Source organism: Malus sylvestris, chromosome 10 (genome assembly GCF_916048215.2).
Source record: "Malus sylvestris chromosome 10, drMalSylv7.2, whole genome shotgun sequence".
Taxonomy (NCBI): Eukaryota; Viridiplantae; Streptophyta; class Magnoliopsida; order Rosales; family Rosaceae; genus Malus; species Malus sylvestris.
The window spans coordinates 23,822,030-23,843,495 of record NC_062269.1 but is presented as its reverse complement, the minus strand read 5'-3'; the positions used below and the strand labels follow the sequence as shown (position 1 = coordinate 23,843,495).

The window sequence follows — 21,466 nt, the reverse complement described above, 5'->3', positions numbered from 1 at the left end:
TGTCGTTAATAACTGTGGTGTTGTTATTCAACAAAATTGTCCTATGCAGTGGGAGTCTTGGGTAGAAATTCCCAAGGGGACAAAGAAACTGGTGCGAGACAAGTTGTCGGTTAGTATATTATTTTTAGCCCTTATCATTTTTTTAATTTTGTTTACAAATATTAAAAACCAAAATATATTATCTTAATATTATTAAATTTCTTACTATTATTTTATTGTTTTTCATATTCGTAGGTCATTTATGATCTTTAGGACATATCCCCTGAGGCCATGGCCTACTTAGAGGAGACCTTAGCAACCCGATACAAACATTGGAAGAACAATCTTCACACGCATTTTAAGTTACGAGATGATCCTGAGATTGCTCGCCTACATGGTTGCCCAATTGAGTTGCAGGACCGGCCAGAGGATTGGGAGTGGCTCTGCAAACATTTTACGGACCCAAATTTTGTGGTATGTACATAATATTTTAATAATAATTTATTATTTTTTTAATTATTTTTTAAGCTTGTTTTGTTAATTTATTTCAAATAGTTGCACTAACATGTATACTATGTGTTTAACAGAAGAAATTTGTTGTTGGCAAGAAAGCTCGGGAGTCAAAGACACTTTCACCATTCTGATTCGAAGCCCTTTTCGTATAGGCTTGAGGCACGACGTCAGGTAAAAGTATATTAATTTTGAAATTTTATACAATTTATTTATTATTATTGATTAATAAAATTTTCTTAATGTTTTTTTCTTCAGGAGGGTTCTAAGTTCCTAGAGATCGACATGTTCGAGGACGTTTACGTTCGACCTGGTGATCAGACCATTGAGCAGCTTCATGTAAGTATATGTAATTGCTATTATTCTTATATGTATGAATCGTTCAAATATTATTTATATTTTGTTATTAAACATTATATGTTTTTTTCTTTATTATTACATGCTGCTATGGTGGAAAAGTGCACTACTGTTCTCCAAGAAGCAACATCACAGCTTCCCCTGGAGACCCCGATCGAGGACGTCACGATACTCAAGGATGCTGGTTTTCAGATCCTTACTGATGTCCTGGATCAGAACTTCGGTCGTCATCATGGCAAGGTTGTTTAGTGTATGGGGAAAGCGCGGATTAGTGAGACAGGTGCCTATTCTTCCAGATCGAACACAGCAGAGGTCGATGCATTGAAAGAGGAAGTGACAACCCTAAAAGGTCAACTTGCAGTCTAGGGCGAGCAAATGAGGGCCCAGGGCGAGGAGATGAAAACCTATGTCGTGCAGATGAGAGACCTTGTACTAGCCATACAGATGTCCGGCCTCCAAATCTCCCTACCAGCACCTGATCTTACTCCACCTTCGACATTTGCGCCACTTCTCCCTGTCGATACCCAGTAGCTTGATGTATCAAACCTAGAAGACTACTTGTAGTTTTTTCTTTTTTGTTCGGACATCTTGTATGTATATTTTCATATATTTTATAATAAAATACTTTTCCTTAGTTAATTAATTATTGTTTAAAATTTAATTAAAATATTTATTAAAAATTTTAAAAAATTTTTTTGACCAAAACAAAAGAAAGGGGTTTGTGTGATGAAAAGAAACCTATGTCGTGCAAAGCCACTAAGCCACTTTGCGCGACGCATGTCCTACGTCACGCAAAGCCACCTAAGCCACTTTGTGCGACGCATGTCCCTACGTCTCTCAAAGTGGCTTAGGTGGCTTTGCGGGATGTAGGACATACGTCGCATAGAGTGGCTTTGCGTGATGTATGTTTCTTCGTCGTCGTGCAAACCTTACTGTCACTGCTTTGGCGCGATGAAGGTTTTGTTGCTCTATTTTTCAGGCAACGATTTTTGACTTTGCGCAACGAAGGTACCTACATTGCGCAAAGTGTTTTTTCTACTAGTGTCGGATGTGGCCTTGAGGGGAAGCTATTAGAGCGTGTGGAAAGCCATTGCTTCTTTGTGTGTTAAATGAAAAGATAGAGTTAGAGATCGAAGACCTTGAGAGTTGCGGTTAATGTTCCAATATACATTTCATCTTCGTTTTATTAATGTATAGTGTTGTTTGAGGATAGATTTGATTGATCAGCCAAATGTAACATGTTTTCAATTTAGATCTTACGCGATGTTTTATGCAATGTCTCTTCCCACACCTGCATTCCAACGCAGGCAACGGATTAATTAATTATCGCATATAATTTAAATATGCAATAGCACAATTGACTTTGACCCTGTGTCTAGCCACCCACCCTATATGTTTAGGCCTAATTAATTAATGCATAAACTCAATTATGCGGGTAATTAAATAATAAGGTTATTTGTACTATACTTGACCAATCCCAAAACTAATGAGCACCGGTCAACATTATACCACCAAGGACCCATAAGAGTCTCCCTCTAACCAAGAGACCAATCACAACACGAAACATGTCAACATCAAAGGCCAATCATAACGCGACACGTGTCGACATCAGAGGCCAATCACAGCACGACACGTGTCAATGTCAGAATGAAACTAGAAACTCTCTTCTATAAATAGAGATCATTCTCTTACAATATTTCCTAATGTCATCTATACTAAATCATTCACTAGTACTCACTAAAGGAGAGCTTGAACCTATGTACTTGTGTAAACCCTTCACAATTAATGAGAACTCCTCTATTTCGTGGACGTAGCCAATCTGGGTGAACCACATACGTCTTGTGTTTGCTTTCTTGTCTCTATCCATTTACATACTTATCCACACTAGTGACCGGAGCAATCTAGCGAACGTCACAAACTTAACATTTTATGTTGTACCACAATCCCCAATAATTTTATGCATCAACATTTGGCATCAGTCGCCCTAGCTCCTACAAGCTTAGAAGCTCTGATAGCAAGACCCTTGGCCATCCATTGAATGTTGATAACCTGAAGTACTATTACAAGTAAACTCACATTGTATAAGTGTTAAGCTTCAGCTGTTCGACATCCTATGTAACGAAGACTATTTGGCATGAATTCAATAAAAAGGTGATTAGACAACTCGGTCCTAATCCTCTTACATTCCTAACAATGAAACACTCGGGTTCAATGCTTTAACATGAATGCTTCCAACATGAAACAAAGTCTAAGTATATGTCAGCAAGACTATACAAATAAACGAACAACTTCACAATATATTTGTTCAATCATACATTCCAACACATTCATACATAAGCCAACTGTGCTTTGAAAGGGTTCAACATACTTTGTGTCATTCGACACTTGCTACAATGTGCCTAGACACCTTGCCCTTATTCTCACCAATCAGGTGATGAAATGTGAAGAAGGAACTCATCTTCATGCCACCAACCAGGTGATGAAATGTACAACCCATACTCTAATATCATTTGGCAACTTGCCAATCATGCCACCAACCAGGTGAAGAAGGAACTCATCTTTATGCCACCAACCAGGTGATGAAATGTACAACCGTACTCTAATTTAATTTGGCAACTTGCCATTCATGCCACCAACCAGGTGAAGAATGAACTCATCCTCGTGCCACCAACCAGGTGATGAAATGTGACGAAGGAACTCACCTTCATACCACCAACCAATTGATGGAAGCAACTCACCATTTATTCCACCTACCAGAAGACGAGTGGTACAACTTGTACATGTGAACTCCTAGCATTCACAAATAATAAAAAACCCTCAAGCTTGACAACTCAACTAGGGGAGCACTTATGCCCAACAAGTGTTATAGTCACCAACAAAGTCTTATTGCAAGCCAACAACAACTTCAGTGCATGGCATACGAAGATTAAGCTATTCAGCCCTCTTGCATATGTTTCAGACATTTCCCCTCTGTAACAATGCAAACACTACAACTCGTAGAAAGCTTCACACACTCTTGATCAAAACAGTGTGAAGCAAAACCAACTTATGGTGCCAACAAGAGTTTCATCAAAGGAGTTCAACCACAATTCTCAAAAGCTTCACACACTCTGGATCAAGACAGTGTGAAGCAAAACCAATTTATGGTGACAACAAGAGCTTCATCAATGGAGGGCAACCACAATTCTCAAAAGCTTCACACACTCTTGATCAAGACAGTGTGAAGCAAAACCAATTTATGGTGCCAACAAGAGCTTCATCAATGGAGGTAACCACAATTCTCAAAAGCTTCACACACTCTTGATCAAGACAGTGTGAAGCAAAACCAATTTAAAAAGGAGGGCAACCACAATTCTCAAAAGCTTCACACACTATTGAACAAGACAGTGTGAAGTAAAACCAATTTATGGTGCCAACAAAAGCCTCATCAAAGAAGTTCAACCACAATTTTCAAAAGCTTCACACACTCTTGATCAAGACAATGTGAAGCAAAACCAATTTATGGTGCCAACAAAAGCCTCATCAAAGAAGTTCAACCACAATTCTCAAAAGCTTCACACACTCTTGATCAAGACAGTGTGAAGCAAAACCAATTTATGGTGCCAACAAAAGCTTTATCAATGAAGGGCAACCACAACTCGTAGAAAGCTTTACACACTCTTGATCAAGATTGTTCGAAGCAAATTCAATTTATATGGTTCATCCAAACCTTCGACTACTACAAGGTGTGGCTTGCATCGCAATCTCTTGCTCAACAGTGTGGAAGCAAAATTTGTTTATGTTATCTCTCCCACATTTTCAAATTTCTAATTTTCCCAAAACAAAAGAAGGAAAATTGGGAAATTCAACAAAGCTTCACCAACAAAAGCTTCATCAATGGAAGATAACTACAAATTCTCAAAAGCTTCACACTATCTTGATCAAGATAGTGTGAAGCAAAAATCATATCATGGTACCCAACAAAGCTTCACCACAAAAGCTTTACCAACAAAAGCTTCATCAATGGAGGATAACTACAAATTCTCAAAAGCTTCACACTATCTGGATCAAAATAGTGTGAAGCAAAATCAATTCATGGTACCCAACAAAAGCTTCAACTCCAAAGCTTCACCTACAAAGCTTCAACACCAAAGCTTCACCTACAAAGCTTCAACTCCAAAGCTTCAACTACAAAAACTTTAACTCCAAAGCTTTACCTACAAAAGCTTCAACTCCAAATCTTCACTTACAAAGCTTCAACTCAAAAGCTTCACCTACAAAGCTTCAACTCCAAAGCTTCAACACAAAAGCTTCACCCACAAAAACTTCACCCACTACAAAAGCTTCACTCACTACAAAAGCTTCACCCACAAAAGCTTCACCTACAAAAGCTTCACCTACAAAAGCTTCACCTACAAAAGCTTCACCCACTACAAAAGCTTCACCCACTACAAAAAGCTTCACCTACAAAAGCTTCACCCACCACAAAAGCTTCACCTACAAAAGCTTCACACATTCTTGATCAAGATAGTGTGAAGCAAAATCAATTCATGGTACACAACAAAGCTTCAACACCAAAGCTTCACCGACAAAGCTTAATATATATATTTTCGAAAATTCGAAAATTCAGAAATTAGGAAATTCAAAAATTTGAAAATTCGAAAAAAAAAAAAAATTGCCTAGGCCTCCTCTTCTTTGAGCCTAATAACTTTCATAAGAAATATATATGAAGGAGGAGTTTTGGGCTACCACTTAGAAAGGAAATGCCTCATTCGTCAACTTCCTCGACCGGAGACTTGAGAGACTCCTACCATATGCTACTGCACCTTGATACTCGGAAGTCTCACGACCTTTCAGTGACTTGGATTTTTCAAGTCTCCAACCGAGAAGTTTTCCTCACTTGGGAAATTAAAGGAGCACTACCTTAACATACATGCTTCACTCACAAAGCTTCAACATACAAGCTTCAACAAAAGAAAAATTCAAAGAACTTAGTTAAGAAGGCTTTGGTGTATTTAACACAAAACGTTGAAATGAAGCAAAACTTATTTCTTGATATCTCCGATAAGTTACAAATATGTACATATACATGAATCAAAATAAACAAACAAGAGAGAGCCTTTACAAAGGTTGCTCAGGAGAAGTCTCAGTAGTCGGCAGAGCCCTAGAAAGAGTAGGCACCAGAGGGTGATCATTCGGAACCTCAGTACTGGGTAGAACCCAGAAGGAGGAGGCACCAAAGGTTGATCATTTGGAGCTTCATTACGCGATACAGCCCCAGAAGACAAAGGCAATAAATACCTTTGGAGAAAATCCACAAACCTCTGATGATCAAGTAAAATCTGACCATCAGATTCCTGCAGCTAGTCAAGCTTCCTCTTCATGTTTGTAGCATAGTCATGTGCGATCCTATGCAACTGTTTATTCTCATGCTTGAGCCCTCTAATCTCCTGTTTGAGACTTATCACTTCAGCTGCCAATGATTCAACTTGGCTGGTTCGAGCAAATAGGCATACACAGAACTGGCACACTGAACATTGAAAGCCAGAAAATCTTTAACAACTAACTCATCAGACCGTTTGGAAAGTAGTCTGTTATCTTTGGGAATGAGAAGGTTTCTGGCCACCACTGCAGTGGTAATATCATTCTTCATCACAGAGTCTCCAACGGTAAGATGACTAGTAGAGGATAAGAAGGATGGGCGCCATATGTTGTCTTAAGGAGACATAGTTGCCTCTTCACCAAAGTTCAAGTCAAAACGATGGTCGAATGGGCCAGACATTTTAAAAAATGATGAAGGAGAAATGAGGTCCAATAAATCTCTGAAGTACAAAAATAAAGGGAAAATTCCTACAAGCAATAACTCTCTGAATGTACTTCTTCACATAATTGGTGCCCTTATAAAAGAAAGGGCAACAGGGCCGTTGGTTCAAAAATCGAAAAGGCACCACTCTCCACACGCAACATCAGCTCCTCGGGTACCACAGATAACTTTGCCAAAGATCTCTGACAAAGTTTAGACACATAAATTTTGAAGGTTGAGCTACCCTACTATTACCCACAAGGGTAAAGGAACAACATCACTGCTTGATAACTGGAAAGTCCCTATGTGTGTCAACCTCCGTGCTCCGTGGCAAGGCAGACTGGCAAAAATGCCCAACCTTTACTCATATTCGAGAAAACACTCCCATCAAGATTGCTTGCTCAAAAATCGAAGAGGCACCGCTCTCTGAATCTCAAGAGCCAGACTCCCAACATGATTACTTTCTCAAAAATTAAAGAGGCACTGTTTTCCGAATCTTGAGAGCCAGATCCCCGACAAGATTGCTTGTTTGAAAATCGAAGAGGCACCACTCTCCGAACTTCGAGAGCCAGATTTCCTTGGATGAAGCTTGTTTGCAATCTTCACACGCAACATCAGCTTTCCAGATACCACAAACCACTTTTTCAAAATGCTCTGACAAAGTTAAAACACGTGAAGCTTGCAGCTCCCACTATATTGATACGACCAAGAAGGGTAAAGGAATAGCATTATTAACTGTTGTTAGGGAGACTCCTATATATGTCGACCTCCATCCTCCACGGACAGGCATACCTGCAAAAATGCTCAACCATTCCTCATATCTAAGAGGGCACTCCTAACGAAGCCTCTCGAAATACTCAACTTTCTTCCCCCCCAATAATACCTATGCAAACCAGCCACACCAAAGCAAGAGTATCTCATATCATCAGGGTCAAAAGCAAGAGTATCCCATATCATGCTTTTTCCCTGGCTTTTCCTTTGCCCTTGTTCTTACCTGCAAGACAAGGAGAAAGAGAGCAATCAGTCAGCACTTGGAATCAAGCTTCAAGTCAGGAACTGACTGCCTGGAACCCCTTACCTGATTACTTACCTGACATTGCTCTCAAGTACTCATCTTCAACATCTTATGCTTCCAGAAAAGATACCATATCTGCCTGAGGAACAGATAGGGCAAGTGAGAAAGATATAAGGAAATATGTGGAGACAAGTGCAACAGAACATGTGCTGATTCATTTATTACTTCGTCAACAGCAAAAGTATCCCATATCATCAAGGTCGAACGCCCTCTTGATTTGATGGACTTGTTTTGACCTTCAAATTCTTGAGTCGGCCTTATACTCTGGAGGAAACCAGAAAACCCTCCAGCCCAGTTCAAGAATAAGCCTGTGGAAAGTTACTTCTTCAAAAGAAAAAATATCTCATATCATCTTTTCTCATTTTTCTTCTCTTTATCCTTCCTGCTGCCTGCAAGATAAAGAGAATGAGAACAATCAACCTGAACTTGAAATCAAACTTCTAATCTAGGACTGATTGCTGGGAGCTCTGATTGCTTACCTTGTCTGTCACTTTTTTTTCAGCAAATCTCTTAGCTCGGCGACTTAGGGGACTCCTACTACATGGTTTGTATCGCGCTTGACCAAGCCTGAAACTACAAGTAAGCTTCAAGTCAAATTGATACATTAGCTTGTGCATCTCCACCGGTTAAAGATACCACCCCTGGATGGAGGAAAAGTACTTCCAGAGAAGATGCCACATCTACCTATGAGATAGATAAGGTAAGTGAAAACGATACCACACTTCGGTACTTAGTAGTTTCGTGATTACTCAGTGGCTTGGATCTGGCAAGTCCCCAACCGAGGAGATTCCCTCACTCAGGAACTTAGGGGAGCACTATTTGTACCATACTTGACCAATCCCAAAACTACTGAGCACTGGTCAACATTATACCTCCAAGGACCCACAAAAGTATCCCTCCAACCAGGAGGCCAATCACAATGCGACACATGTCAACATCAGAGGCCAATCATAACGCGACATGTGTCGACATCAGAGGTCAATCACATCATGACACGTGTTAATGTCAGAATGAAACTAGAAACTCTCTTCTATAAATAGAGATCATTCTCTCACAATATTTCTTAATGTTATTTGTACTAAATCATTCACTAGTACTCACTAAAGGAGAGCTTGAACCTATGTACTTGTGTAAACCCTTCACAATTAATGAGAACTCCTCTACTCTGTGGATGTAGCCAATCTGGGTGAACCACGTACATCTTGTATTTGCTTGCTTGTCCCTATCCTTTTACATACTTATCCACACTAGTGATCGGAGCAATCTAGCGAAGGTCACAAACTTAATATTTTCTTGTACCAAAGTCCTCACTGATTTTGTGCATCAACAAGGGTAATTTAGCCAAAGGTCAATAAAAACTTTACCATTTAGTCATATATAATGACATGTTTTTATTTTGGACTTAATCAATGATATATTTTTATTAATTAAGCATAGGTCAATGATGAATGCCACACTTTAAGTCATTATATGTAGTTAAAATTTGACTCTTTTAATCTTATCTCTTTCTCTCTATGAATGCAACATGGCCTCCTCGACCTTAACAAAGTCCACCAATATCCCAGTACTAAAATCGAGACCCCAGGTTACGAACTCGAACTCAGAGTTTTACCTCCATATTTTCGACGAGGCTTCGTGATTTTCCTACTAGGTAAGGGTTGGGAACTCATGAACTTTTTTCCTTTTTATGGTTCTGATCTTATGCCAGAGTTTGAATGTGAAAATCCGTTTGATTTGGTGAAGGTTAAATGAAAATCAACTTAGAGAAATTTTCCCCATTTTCCGACGAAGGACCAACGATGTTGCAGGTATTTTCTAGCCAACTCCAGCCATGGCTCAGCCCCAATTAGGTATATTTCTATTCCTTACCTCTTGAGCTTTATTTGGCTTTTGAATCTTTGAATTTGGTTGAGAAATGAACTCGTTATGGCTATTTGAATTTTTCCGACCACCTCCCCTGCAAATCCGGTCATCTTCTTCGTTGGTTTTCGATATGAATTCATAGAACAAGAAACAGACATTGTGTTGCAGTATTTGAATCCACAAACCTATTTGAATCTCAATGCACAATCATAGAACAGGAAACAGACACTGCAACAAAGTGTCTGAATCCATAGAACCGAAAATAGACATTGTGTTGCAGTGTCTGAATCCACAAACCTATTTGAATCTCAATGCACAATTACAGAACATGAAATAGACACTGCAACAAAGTGTCTGAATTCACAGAACAAGAAACAGACATTGCATGGTAGTGTCTAAATCCACAAACTTATTTGAATCTTAATGCACAATCACAAAATAGGAAACAGACACTGCAACGAAGTGTTTGAATCCATAGAACTGAAACAGACATTGCGCTGTAGTGTCTGAATCCACAAACATATTTGAATCCGAATGCATAATCAAATAACAGGAAACAGACACTGCAATGAAGTGTCTGAATCCACAAACCTATTTGAATATGAATGCACAATCACATAACATGACACAGACACTGCGTTGCAGTGTCCGAAAAATGGAGGTTGAAGGTGGTGGGAGGTGGGGGAGGTTGAAGTAATGGAGGTTGAAGGTGGTGGGAGGTGGGGAGGTTGAAGTCTGAAGGTGATGGGAGGCGTGATTTACAATGAAGAAGATTAAAAGGTTTGGTGTTTTAAACAGTAATGGCATCATTTGTAATTTTAATTTGATTGAGGTGTTTTAATGTATCTTAAAGTCTCATTGACCTATTTATAATTCCAATAAATTTGATTGACATATTGTTAATATCATAACTTTTAATTGATTTTATACAAAATCACCCTAAATAATAAAGTATGTGATTAGTTAAATTATCATCAAATCATTTTGCAGGTCTTTGAGCAAGCATCAGGCAAGATCTGCATTATTTTAGGACCATGCATGCACTATGTTTCCATCATGCAGAAAAATGAAATAATTAACTGTAATTTCTTAAAATTTATGAAAATGCATGAATGAGATCACATGGGATTTATATAAATTATATCAAATATGTCAAAGCTGTCAAGATTCCAATTGTCTCAAGGAAGAAAATCAATAATCACCAGTTGATCTCATTCAAAAAGAGGGCTTGATTCTCTTGTTTATTTTTATATGCAAAATAATAAAAAAGTTTAAATGATAAATAACTCAACTCATAGCCACAACTGTATGTATTTTGCAAATCATGCCTCCTCCTTGGCAAAGAATCATGTGAAGGACATTGCATAGACATTGCATAGACATTGCATAGAGCCCTCTGACATTTTATATGCAATATGGATCAGCTCATGAGTTGGTATTGCTGGTCTGAGATGAGACATTGCATTGACATTTGACAGGGAATATATAGATCCAAATCGAAATCATGTTACCTTTAGCTTGTGATCAAAGTGGATGAGATTCCATGTCCCCTTCCCTTAACCAACACTATATATTAGGCAGATGCATATGGAAAGAAACTCATCAATCTCAATTGTACATTAACTACAAAGTCTTCATTTCTTTTTTCTCTCAAATCACAAAGAAGCAATGACTTTCCACACTCGCTCTAACAGCTTCCCCTCAAGGCCACACCCGATCGTTCAAGAAGTTGATGAACATTTGTCTATATTGAGGTCTTCTGAAGTCACCTCCACATCTTCTTCATCAATCAACCACAACCTAAGTAGCCTTGGAGACTTGTATGATTGTGTTGATAGGTTGCTTCAGTTGTCCCTCACACAACAAGCCTTGGCCCAGGAGCAGAATGAGAGATGGACCAATGATCTATTAGATGGCTCTCTCAGACTCTTGGACGTTTGCAGCACCGCCAAGGATGCCGTCTTGCAAACAAAGGCATACGTACAGGATCTTCAATCAATCATAAGAAGAACGCGAGGAGGTGAGTCTGAAGGTCTTACAAGTGAGGTTAACAAATACTTGAGCTCCAGGAAGATGATTAAAAAAGCTATCCAAAAGGCTATGAAGAATCTAAAGGGAATCGATAGCAAAACCACCTTCTCTTCCCTTGACAACGACCAGGAGACAGTTGCCATTGTTGGCAAGTTGAGAGATGTTGAAGCAATCACTCTCGCAGTGTTCGAATCACTTCTGTCCTTCGTCTCTGGGCCCAAGTCAAAGCCAGGCTGGTCAATTGTTTCCAAGATGATTCCCACCAAAAAGGTTGCATGTGAAGAAACCGAAGCAAATGAGTTTGCACAAGTCGATGCTGCACTACATAGGACAAGCAAATCCAATAACGCACAGAACCAGCTTGAGATGCTGGAGTCATGCATTCAAGGTCAGGAAGAAGGACTTGAAAGCCTATTTAGGCAGTTGATCAAAACAAGAGTATCTCTCCTCAACATCCTAAATCACTAGATGTTTATGTTTTTCGATTTTGTACATGAAAAGCATATACTTGTATATAATCTTCCCATACAATTAAGGATATACTCATTTACTTGAAATTTCAACTACTCTTGTTCTTTGTTCAAAAGCTTTCATTTCGGAATAGATCGTATACTCTTGCAAGTACTCACCAAAATGTAACCATTACCGCTCTATATATATTCCGATTATCATCTTGTTCATCGACTCGAATCTAAAAATCAAAAGAAAATGAACTTATCATTATTGACCAATTATCAGGCGAATAATTGAATGAATTATCATTTCCCAATGTCAAGCCTAAGAGGTAAAATTCAGAGTAGTAAGTGAAATGTTACTGGTGACATCACATGTGATTGGTTCAAATTATGTCAAATGTCAAGGCTGTCAAGATTCCAATTGTCTCGACGGACAACAATCCATGCTATTCAAAGTAATAAATATATGCTAATTAGATGGACAAATACAGACCAAAAATAGGTGTACTTCAAGGTCTATAAGCCTTGCTTTACTTCTTGAAGTTAATAATTCTGAAACCCAGAAGTTATTAGCTGTGTCAAATATTTTCTTCTTTTGCCAATAACTCAACAACCCTTGCCGAAGAGTGCGGACAAAAATGGACCAATGAACTAGATGGATCTTTGAGACTCCTCGATGTGTGTGGAATCATTAAGGATGCCGCGTCACAAACAAAAGATTGTACACACGAACTTCAATCAATTATGCGCAGAAGACGGGGAGATGACATGAGCTTCATGATTGAGGTTGAAAATAACTTAGCTCTAGGAAGGATATCAAGAGGGCAATGAACAAGGCCTTAAAGGTCAAGGAAAGTCAAGACCAGAACCATGAGTCTCCAGATACAATCAACATGTTGAAAAGAGCTAGAGGGTGCGCTGTTGGCCTTGTACCCCAAGCGACGGGCCTTGTTAGGGCGTGTGGTGTAAGACTCATGTTGAGTTGTCAATTATTATGAATCGAATTACTTGAAAGACAAATAACTTGATCTTCAAGATATTTGGCTTTTAATGTGATTCAATATTGGTTGGCAAGAATCATGGAACCAAGATATATTTAGTTGACTAATTGAAACCCTAATTAAGTAGGACATATTGTACATGCCTTGGTGGGACAACATTAAGAATAAATGGTGATTTGGTGTATTCCTCTAATTACTATAATAGGCGGAATTAGGGGAATCCTAATCACTATATTAAGGGTGTCCCTGCTTTCACAAAACACACGTTCCATTCCGAGCAAACCCTATTATTGCTGGAACACTTCTTCTTGTTGAAAGTAGAAGACTCATTTGTCATCCACAAGAGCCATGTCTTCCGTATTCCAAAGATAAGTAAATTGTAATTGATTTATTGTAATTTTGGTTTATCAAATCTGTGATCCTAATGTCTTGTTGTTGTTCTTATGATTTCGGAAATATCTTACATGTGGGCCTTTTGACTCAGCAATTGAAGAATGTTGGCGATACTGCCAACAACACACCCTCTGCAGTCCACATGAAGCATGCAAGTATTATCCAACCTTGTGAAAGTTAACACTTTTGTATTTTTAGTTTTTTCCTTCGAAATGGGGCGTAACCGACAACATCATTAGGCAATCCATTCATCAAGTTGACTACAAAAAGCAGCCATTTGTCTTATTCACAAAATGTATAACCTAAGTTACATAGTTAACCATTGATCAAAAAGTGAAATTTTAACGTGACCATAAGACCATGCATGAAATATTAAAAATTTGGGAGCAGGAAAAGATAAAACAAGCATTGTTGTACAACCAAGAATCCACACGTGATGATGAGGATTGACAGGTAATTGTAATCACTGGCGTAGAGGCGTACAACGGGCCGGCTCCAAATTCTCATGTGCATACTGCACACGCGTGACGCAGCCTCCTCTTGTCTTCTGAAGAGGTAGGCATGCCAACCAAGAAGGGGTTTATGTTTGCGTCTCTCTAAATAGTTTACATTACACAACGCAAATTTGAATTAATTTTGCATGATTATTTAAACCAAGCCCCCTCGTGCAGCCCCATCACTAACTATTAGTTTTGTACATGAAGCAAATCTCAGTGGCTAATGAATTGGAGATACATTGGGATATGATCGAGTTAAAATAATAGGGTTATGAGTTGGAGTTTGTGTTGGTGTTGGGGAACATTGCATGAACACCACTGAAAGCGCTTAGATCGAAATCGAAATATGTGATAAGATGCTTTATGTCTCCCTAGCTACCCTTTGAGTCATTGCATGCCCCATTATATATGTAGAGTAGGTGTTTAAGGAAAGCATAAGCAAACTTAAAATTGCAAAAACTGAACTTCAAGTCTCCAAAACCTCTCTCTCTCTCTCTCTCTCTCTCTTGCTAGCAAAGGAAAAAAAAAATGGCTTCGGTCTCATCTTTAAACCCGAAATCCAACTACCATGTTCGGTCGATAAGCTTGCCTTCCAAACCACACCCGCTATTTCAACAATGTGAAGATCATTTGTTGAGAATAGCAGCTTCTGATGTCTCCTCTTCGTTTTCATCATCATCGATAAGCCACAGATTGAGTGACCTTTTGGATTTGCACAATTGTGTGAACAAGTTGTTTCAGTTGCCCCTCGCACAAGAAGCCTTTGTCCGGGAGCGAAATGAGAAATGGGTGGATGAGCTTTTGGATGGTTCTCTTATGCTCTTGGATGTATGTACAGCAGCCAAGGATGCCTTGATACACACAAAGGAATGCGTACGTGAAATCCAATCCATTATGCGCAGAAGAAGGGGAGGCAAAAGCGGGTTCACTAATGAGGTTAGGAAATACTCAGCCTCACGGAAGGTGGTCAAGAAGGCAATTTGCAAGGCCCTGGGGACTTTGAGGAGTTCTCAGAAGAAATGCACCTTCTCTTCCACTAACAAAGACAATGTAGCCGTGGCTTTGATTGGCGCGTTGAGAGAGGTTGAAGCAGTCACTCTCACAGTGTTTGAGTCCCTTTTGTCCTTCATCTCTGGAGCAAAGTCACAATCAAAGATGAGCGGTTGGTCTTTCGTTTCAAAGCTTATGCTCACCAAAAAGGTTGCTTGTGATGAAGATGATGAAGATGATGAAGATGATAAAACCGGCATAAATGAGTTTGCTGATGTAGATGCTGCACTGAACTCCCTTGTATGTCAAGAGGCAAGCAAATCCGACAATATGGTCGACGGTGAGAATATGCAAAGCGAGCTGCAACAATTGGAACTGTGCAGTCAGGATCTTGAAGAAGGACTCGAAAGTCTGTTCCGGCGATTAATCAAAAATAGAGTTTCCCTTCTCAATACCCTCAGCAACTAATTGTAAAAATTTTACTGTACTATCATGAACATCCAGATTTTTGTTGCCCTAGAAACTATATCTTTGTACATGAATGAAATATACATGTGTTGTCATTTGTAATACAAAATGATAAACACTTCTGCTTAAATTTTCACTGCTCGTCTTGAAAAGCATTATTTTTTGGACCATGAGTTCACGCCAGCTCTCAAACTAACATTAATCTTCAGGTTGCCTTATCAATTTTTCAATTATGAAACTGTGCATGGTACCAATCTAGTGAAATTAATGGTGAAATAAGTCCTTTTAGTCCAATTAAAAAAGAAAATAATTTACTGTATGTCTATCAAAACCTCTGTTTAACTGATGCCATCATTATGCCCTGCAACAAAAGCTCTGGTAACTACAATTAAATCAAGGGATGTGACATCCACGCCCCTTTTTACTTTTCTCACACCCTTTTAATTTTCGGTCGTCGGATCAGATGAATTGAAGAAGATCAAATGACAGAAATTAACAAGGGATGTGGGAGAAGTAAAAAGGGGTGTGTGGATAGCACACCCCTTAAATCAACTATGCCCGTTCAATTTAGATGATGAGAGGTAAAGTTTTTCGAGATTTCGTAATTTCGATTGAGATCATATGGGATTTCTTTAAGCAAATTATATGAAGTTTCAAGGCTGTCAAGAGCAACTTGTCTCAAGGGAGATAATCAATATAATTAATCAACAGTTAATTAATAATGCTATTATTCATCTCACATGATTTAAGCACTAAGCATATCCAAGCTGTCTCTCAGTTAGAGGGACAATAAGATAATTTGGCATGCTAACTGTGGAGAGAGACTTACATTAAACAGCGGCTGAGGCAGGTAAACATATCACGCATTACTGTGTATTTTAATTTTTTTCACTTAAAAATCGCATGATTAATTTGAGATATGAAACTTTAGTGTCACTATTTCATGTAAGTTTTTTTCTTGCCTCTAATGCTTTTTTTTATTAACAAAATAGAAACTAAAAAATCTTTTCAAGAAAAAAAAATAGAGATAAAAAAGATGTGAAGTCTAAAGATATAATGTTGCTTGCTTCTTGAAATATAATTATTTTGAAATGCATAAAATCCACGGGATTTTTTCAACAGTCAAAGTTTTATTTAAATATTTTTTTTTTGTTTGCATGCATTATTGGGTGAATGTGCAACTTATTTCAATTGATTGTTGTTGAAATGTGAATAAAATTTATCCAAGTTGTGGGATTCTGTGGCTAGTTGGTGCATACAGCAAACGCAACCAAATAAGAAGATGGCAGGAACTTCACATCGACGCTGTAGAAAATTTTATGTGACTAGTTGTTACTTAATATTGTAATCTATATTACATCTTAATACCAAATAATTAATTATCAACACGAAGCTTCAAATCAGCCGTATTTTTGTATCTGATATCTTGAATTATTTTTTCAAAATAAAAATCTTGGATTACAGCGGAAAGTAACACGAAAACATTTGTTTACATGTGCAAACGCATAACGCACCATTATTAATTTCTGCTGCATCAAATAGAAGAGAGAGAAGAAAATGTATAAATTTACATGGGGAAGACGATAAAAAAATCTCCGTAGTCGTAAACGCCATCACAAATCTTCGTCGTTGTCATCGCAACCATCACAAAGCTCCATAGTAGACTCTGAATATCGCCATCACAATCTCTCTCTCTCATATCTTCATAATCGGACAGCCGCGCAACCACAATCATGCTAATGCGCATCCACAATCGCACTCTGGTCATATTTGATCAAATCATATGCTTATTCCATTGTTTCATCTGGCTTTGGTTGTAGAAATTCTATTTGCATCTGAAACATTTTCTAAATTAGGGTTTCTAGATTAACTAAAGTTCATATATGTAGAATTTTTGGTTTAAAGTTTCAATGTATATTTCATGTATGTTTGTACAAGAGTGAGTCCGGGTATATATGAGAAGAGGGAGGGAAAAGAGATGGGAAGGATGGCTGTAGCAAGCAGCTGACAAGAAAGAAGAAGGCGTGTTGCCTACCTAATCTAAACCTTACACAAAGACATTACCCCAATCAGTCTCCTCCCTTATATCAAGAGAAAGGTAATTTACATACCCTTACCCTAAAGATTACAATGAGCCTTACCCTAGAGATTTACCCTAGGGGTCACCTTGGTAGTAGACTCCATATGCAGCATCAATCATATGCAACATCAGTCATATGTAGCATCAGTAGATGCAGCATCACAACACTCCCCCTCAAGCTGGATCAAGGAGATTAATCGAGCCAAGCTTGCCTAGAAAACGATGGAATGGAGAAGAGGCTAGAGCCTTGGTAAAGAGATCTGCTAGTTGATCATGGCTTCGCATGAAGATGGTCTAGATGACTTGAGTGTGCACTTGCGCTCTTACAAAATGACAATCAACTTCAATGCGTTTCGTTCATTCATGGAACAAAGGGTTAGCAGCAATGTGCACGGCTGCTTGATTATCACATATAAGAGACATGGGAGTAGTACTAGTAAACCCTAAGTCTGAAAGAAGCCTTTTAAGCCATATAAGTTCACATGCAGTGGCTGCCATGGCTCGAAATTTAGCCTATGCGCTGGAGTGAGCAATGACATGTTGCTTTTTGTTCTTCCAAGTGACAAGATTTCCACCAACAAACATGCAATAGCCCGTGGTAGATTTCCTATCAAGTGCATTCCCTGCCCAATCTGCATCAGTGTAGCCACTGATGGCAGCGGAATTGTTGTTACGCATGATGATTCCTTGTCCTATTGAAACCTTGAGATAACGCATGACTCTCTTGCCAAGCTCACTGCATATGTGATATTAGGACGTGTGATGGTGAGATATATAAGTTTGCCCACCAATTGTTGATACTAGCTCACATCATGCATGGCTTCTCCATCTATATTGAGCTTTAGTTTAGAGTCCACGAGAGTGATGGCAGGTTTGCAATCAAGCATTTTTGCTTCCTGAAGAAGATCTAATACATACTTTTGTTGATGTAGAAACAATCCCTTTGAAGAGGTTGCCATTTCGATGCCCAAAAAATACTTCAGCTTTCCCAGGTCTTTGATAGCAAAGGTTTGGCGTAGTGAGAGTTTTAGCGCCTTAATTTCAGCGACACTATCTCCTGTGATGATAAGATCATCCACATAGATAAGCACCACCAATTTCCCACTAATGCCAGTTCTTACAAATAATGAAGAGTCAACATTACTTCATAGGAATCTAGCCTTCTCTATAACTGAGTTGAGCTTGGCATACCAAGCTCTTGGGGATTGTTTCAATCCATAGATTGCCTTGTGTAGTTTACAAACCATGTTGCCTTTAATACCATCATAACTTGGAGGAGGCTGGATGTACACTTCTTCTTGTAACTCTTCGTGAAGGAAAGCATTCTTCACATCCATTTGATAAAGAGTCCACCCACAATTGATTGCGACTGAGAGTAGAACCCTCACTGAATTCATCTTGGTCACAGGAACGTTTCCTTGTAATCTACCCCAAAGGTTTGCGTGAACCCTCGAGCAACAAGCCTGGCCTTATGTCTCTCAATAGAACCATCAACCTTGAATTTAATCTTGTAAATCCAACAACTTCCAACAGCCTTTTTCCCTTGTGGTAGTTGAACCAAGCTCCAAGTTTTATATTCTTCTAGAGCATGAAGCTAATTTGCCATGGCTTGATTCCATTGTGAGAGGAGAGATGCCTCTTGAAAGCTTCTAGGTTCACTATGTTTATCAATGTCACAGAGAAATGCAGCATGAGATGTTGAGAACTCACCAAGGTTGATACTTTCACTGATAGGACACCGTGAGGCATAAGTAACATAGTTTTGCAACCTAGTTGGAGGTTTTCTAGTTCAATGATGATTTCTTTTAAGCCCTTGAGACTCTGTTGGAGATTGTGAATGACCAGAATGAGACTCCTCGTCTTCCTTATTGGCAGGGATACGATGATCAGATATTGAGTCAAGTTGTATTTCTTCAATCTGGTTTGATGTATTATGCCCTAAGAACTTATGTATTGAAGCATGTTGTTGGATAGAAATTTAGTGCCATTATCTAATCTCAACACCTTAATGTCTGATTGAAATTGTGTTTTAACATGCATATGAAAATCTTTGAAAATAGCTTGGACTTCACTCTTTGATTTCATAAGATACACAAAACTCATTCAAGAGAAGTCATCAACAACTAAGACAAAGTACCTAAACCCTCCTATTGATTCAGTTGCTGGTCCTCATACATCGGTGTGCACCATTTCAAAAAGTTTACTTGTCCTAGACATTGAGTTAACAAAAGGTAGTCTAGTAAACTTAGAAAATTGACAAGTATCACAAGTAAAATGTGATTTACAAAAATTTGGAAACAATTTAGACAAGATAACTTCAGATGGGTGAGCTAATCTCTTATGCCAAAGTTGGTTTTCATCTATGGACTTCGATTGAGATTGAAGAGCCCGAGTAAAATAGGCGTTCTTGCACAGGTAGTAAAGTCCATTTATGAAGGCCCCTTCACCAATCATCTTCATGGTGAGAACATCCTGAAACATCATGTTATTTGGTGAGCAAATGGCATTGCAGTTTAGGGTGTTTGTGATCTTTCCAATTGACAGAAGTTGGAAAGGAAAGGTTGGTACATATAAGGCAGTGGAAGGTGTTTTGTGTGAGAGTAAGTTTATTTCTCCTTTTCCCAAAACTAAAACAGTTTTTCCATTTGCAACAAACACATGTGAGGGATTTGAAAAACGTTTAAAATGATGCAAATTTGTGATTTTGTTTGTCATATGATATGTGGATTCTAAATGAATTATTCAACAATCATTTTCAGTATTAGTTAACAAGGCAGTAGTGAATGCTTTGAGTATACCTGGTGCTTCATCCCGTGAAACTTTCTCATTTCTAGCAAGAAAGCCGGCAAACTGTCCCAACATGGCTGCATGATTGTTCTCTTCATTTCCGTGAGCTTGTGATCCTCCTCCGTGTCCCTTGCTTTGAAGATAAGCTGCAAACTCATTGATAAGAGACAATGGATTAGCAGTGAACTCCATGAATCCTTGTAAGACAATAGAGGGATAAGCATTAGCAAGTTAGACCTTGTACTGAGGTTGAAATTGATGTAAGGACCTTGGTATCATTTTTCCATCTTTGCTGAACTTAGGCTTGAGTTCAGGATGAAGTTCCCAACAGTTGTCTTCCACATGACCAACGCCATCGCAATATTTGCATTTCAGGTGTGGAAACAACATAACCAATACAGGGAACAGGGGAATACCGGACCATATCTGCTTTTGCGCCATGACAATCTCACTCGAATTACGGGGACCTACACATATTAGTACAGTATACCGGGGTCTCCGGCCAGAACCACACGTGCAAGTTTCCCTGCATGTGGCTCGTCCGTGCTTTCGCTTTCCGAGGCGCTGCCTGTGACTCAGCATGGGAGAGGGGGGCGGAACTGCACACTTTCGTGTTCAGAGCATTGTCCGAGTGAATAGGCAGCGCCTACCAAGCAAAGCTTTCTTGAAGAGGCTGGGCTGGTTCCTTTTCGGCGCCCGTCTTTTATTTATATGTATTTTCAAGGCAAGCCCCAGGAAAGTATATGTTGGCTCCCAGCTCCATCTCGGCCGGCATCCTGCTCTCGAGGAGGCGGGGTTTTACCCTTGTACACCTTAGCCTCTGAGGTTTTGTAATTTAAGGCATATGCACGAGTCTCAGTCAATCTCGAGATGTGCTAAGCATTCATCACTTTCTTCCTTGCTTCTTCTCGTTAGATAGTTGCACAAACATTGTTGAACGTGGGAAACTCTTGATTCATCAAGACGTGACTCCTTAGATCCTCGTACCCAAAGTTCAAACTCCCCAACAATTGGTAGATTTTGTCTTCCTCGGCTCGTTTTAGGAGAATGGCAAGATCTATGGTATGTGGAAGGTATACATCCAACTCATTCCACCTAGCCATGAGGTGTCCAAAGTGTTGAACAAATGCTTTCCCTTCTTGTTGGGCACTGGCAATGTCCTTCTTAAGTTGAAAGACACGTGCATAGTTGTTTTGAT

The 21,466-nt window shown here is 39.0% G+C and overlaps 2 protein-coding genes and 1 pseudogene across 2 annotated transcripts; all 3 read left to right on the top strand.

Moving 5' to 3' along the window:
• Window positions 1-618: 618 nt before the first annotated feature.
• On the top strand, window positions 619-1,483 carry LOC126585755 (uncharacterized; annotated as a pseudogene).
• Window positions 1,484-11,167: 9,684 nt separating this feature from the next.
• On the top strand, window positions 11,168-12,160 carry LOC126585750 (uncharacterized). Its single transcript, XM_050250251.1, has one exon. The coding sequence runs from the start codon at window positions 11,235-11,237 to the stop codon at window positions 12,063-12,065; it is 831 nt and encodes a 276-aa protein (XP_050106208.1). The 5' UTR covers window positions 11,168-11,234; the 3' UTR covers window positions 12,066-12,160.
• A 2,242-nt stretch (window positions 12,161-14,402) lies between these two features.
• Window positions 14,403-15,559, top strand: LOC126585748 (uncharacterized). Its single transcript, XM_050250248.1, has one exon. It carries the CDS (start codon window positions 14,472-14,474, stop codon window positions 15,399-15,401), a length of 930 nt encoding a protein of 309 aa, XP_050106205.1. The 5' UTR covers window positions 14,403-14,471; the 3' UTR covers window positions 15,402-15,559.
• Window positions 15,560-21,466: the final 5,907 nt, after the last annotated feature.

What these genes read in the sequence shown, in the direction of transcription:
- LOC126585748 (XM_050250248.1), top strand. Translation starts at nt 14,472, where the DNA reads ATGGCTTCGGTCTCATCTTTAAACCCGAAATCCAACTACCATGTTCGG.
- LOC126585750 (XM_050250251.1), top strand. Translation starts at nt 11,235, where the DNA reads ATGACTTTCCACACTCGCTCTAACAGCTTCCCCTCAAGGCCACACCCG.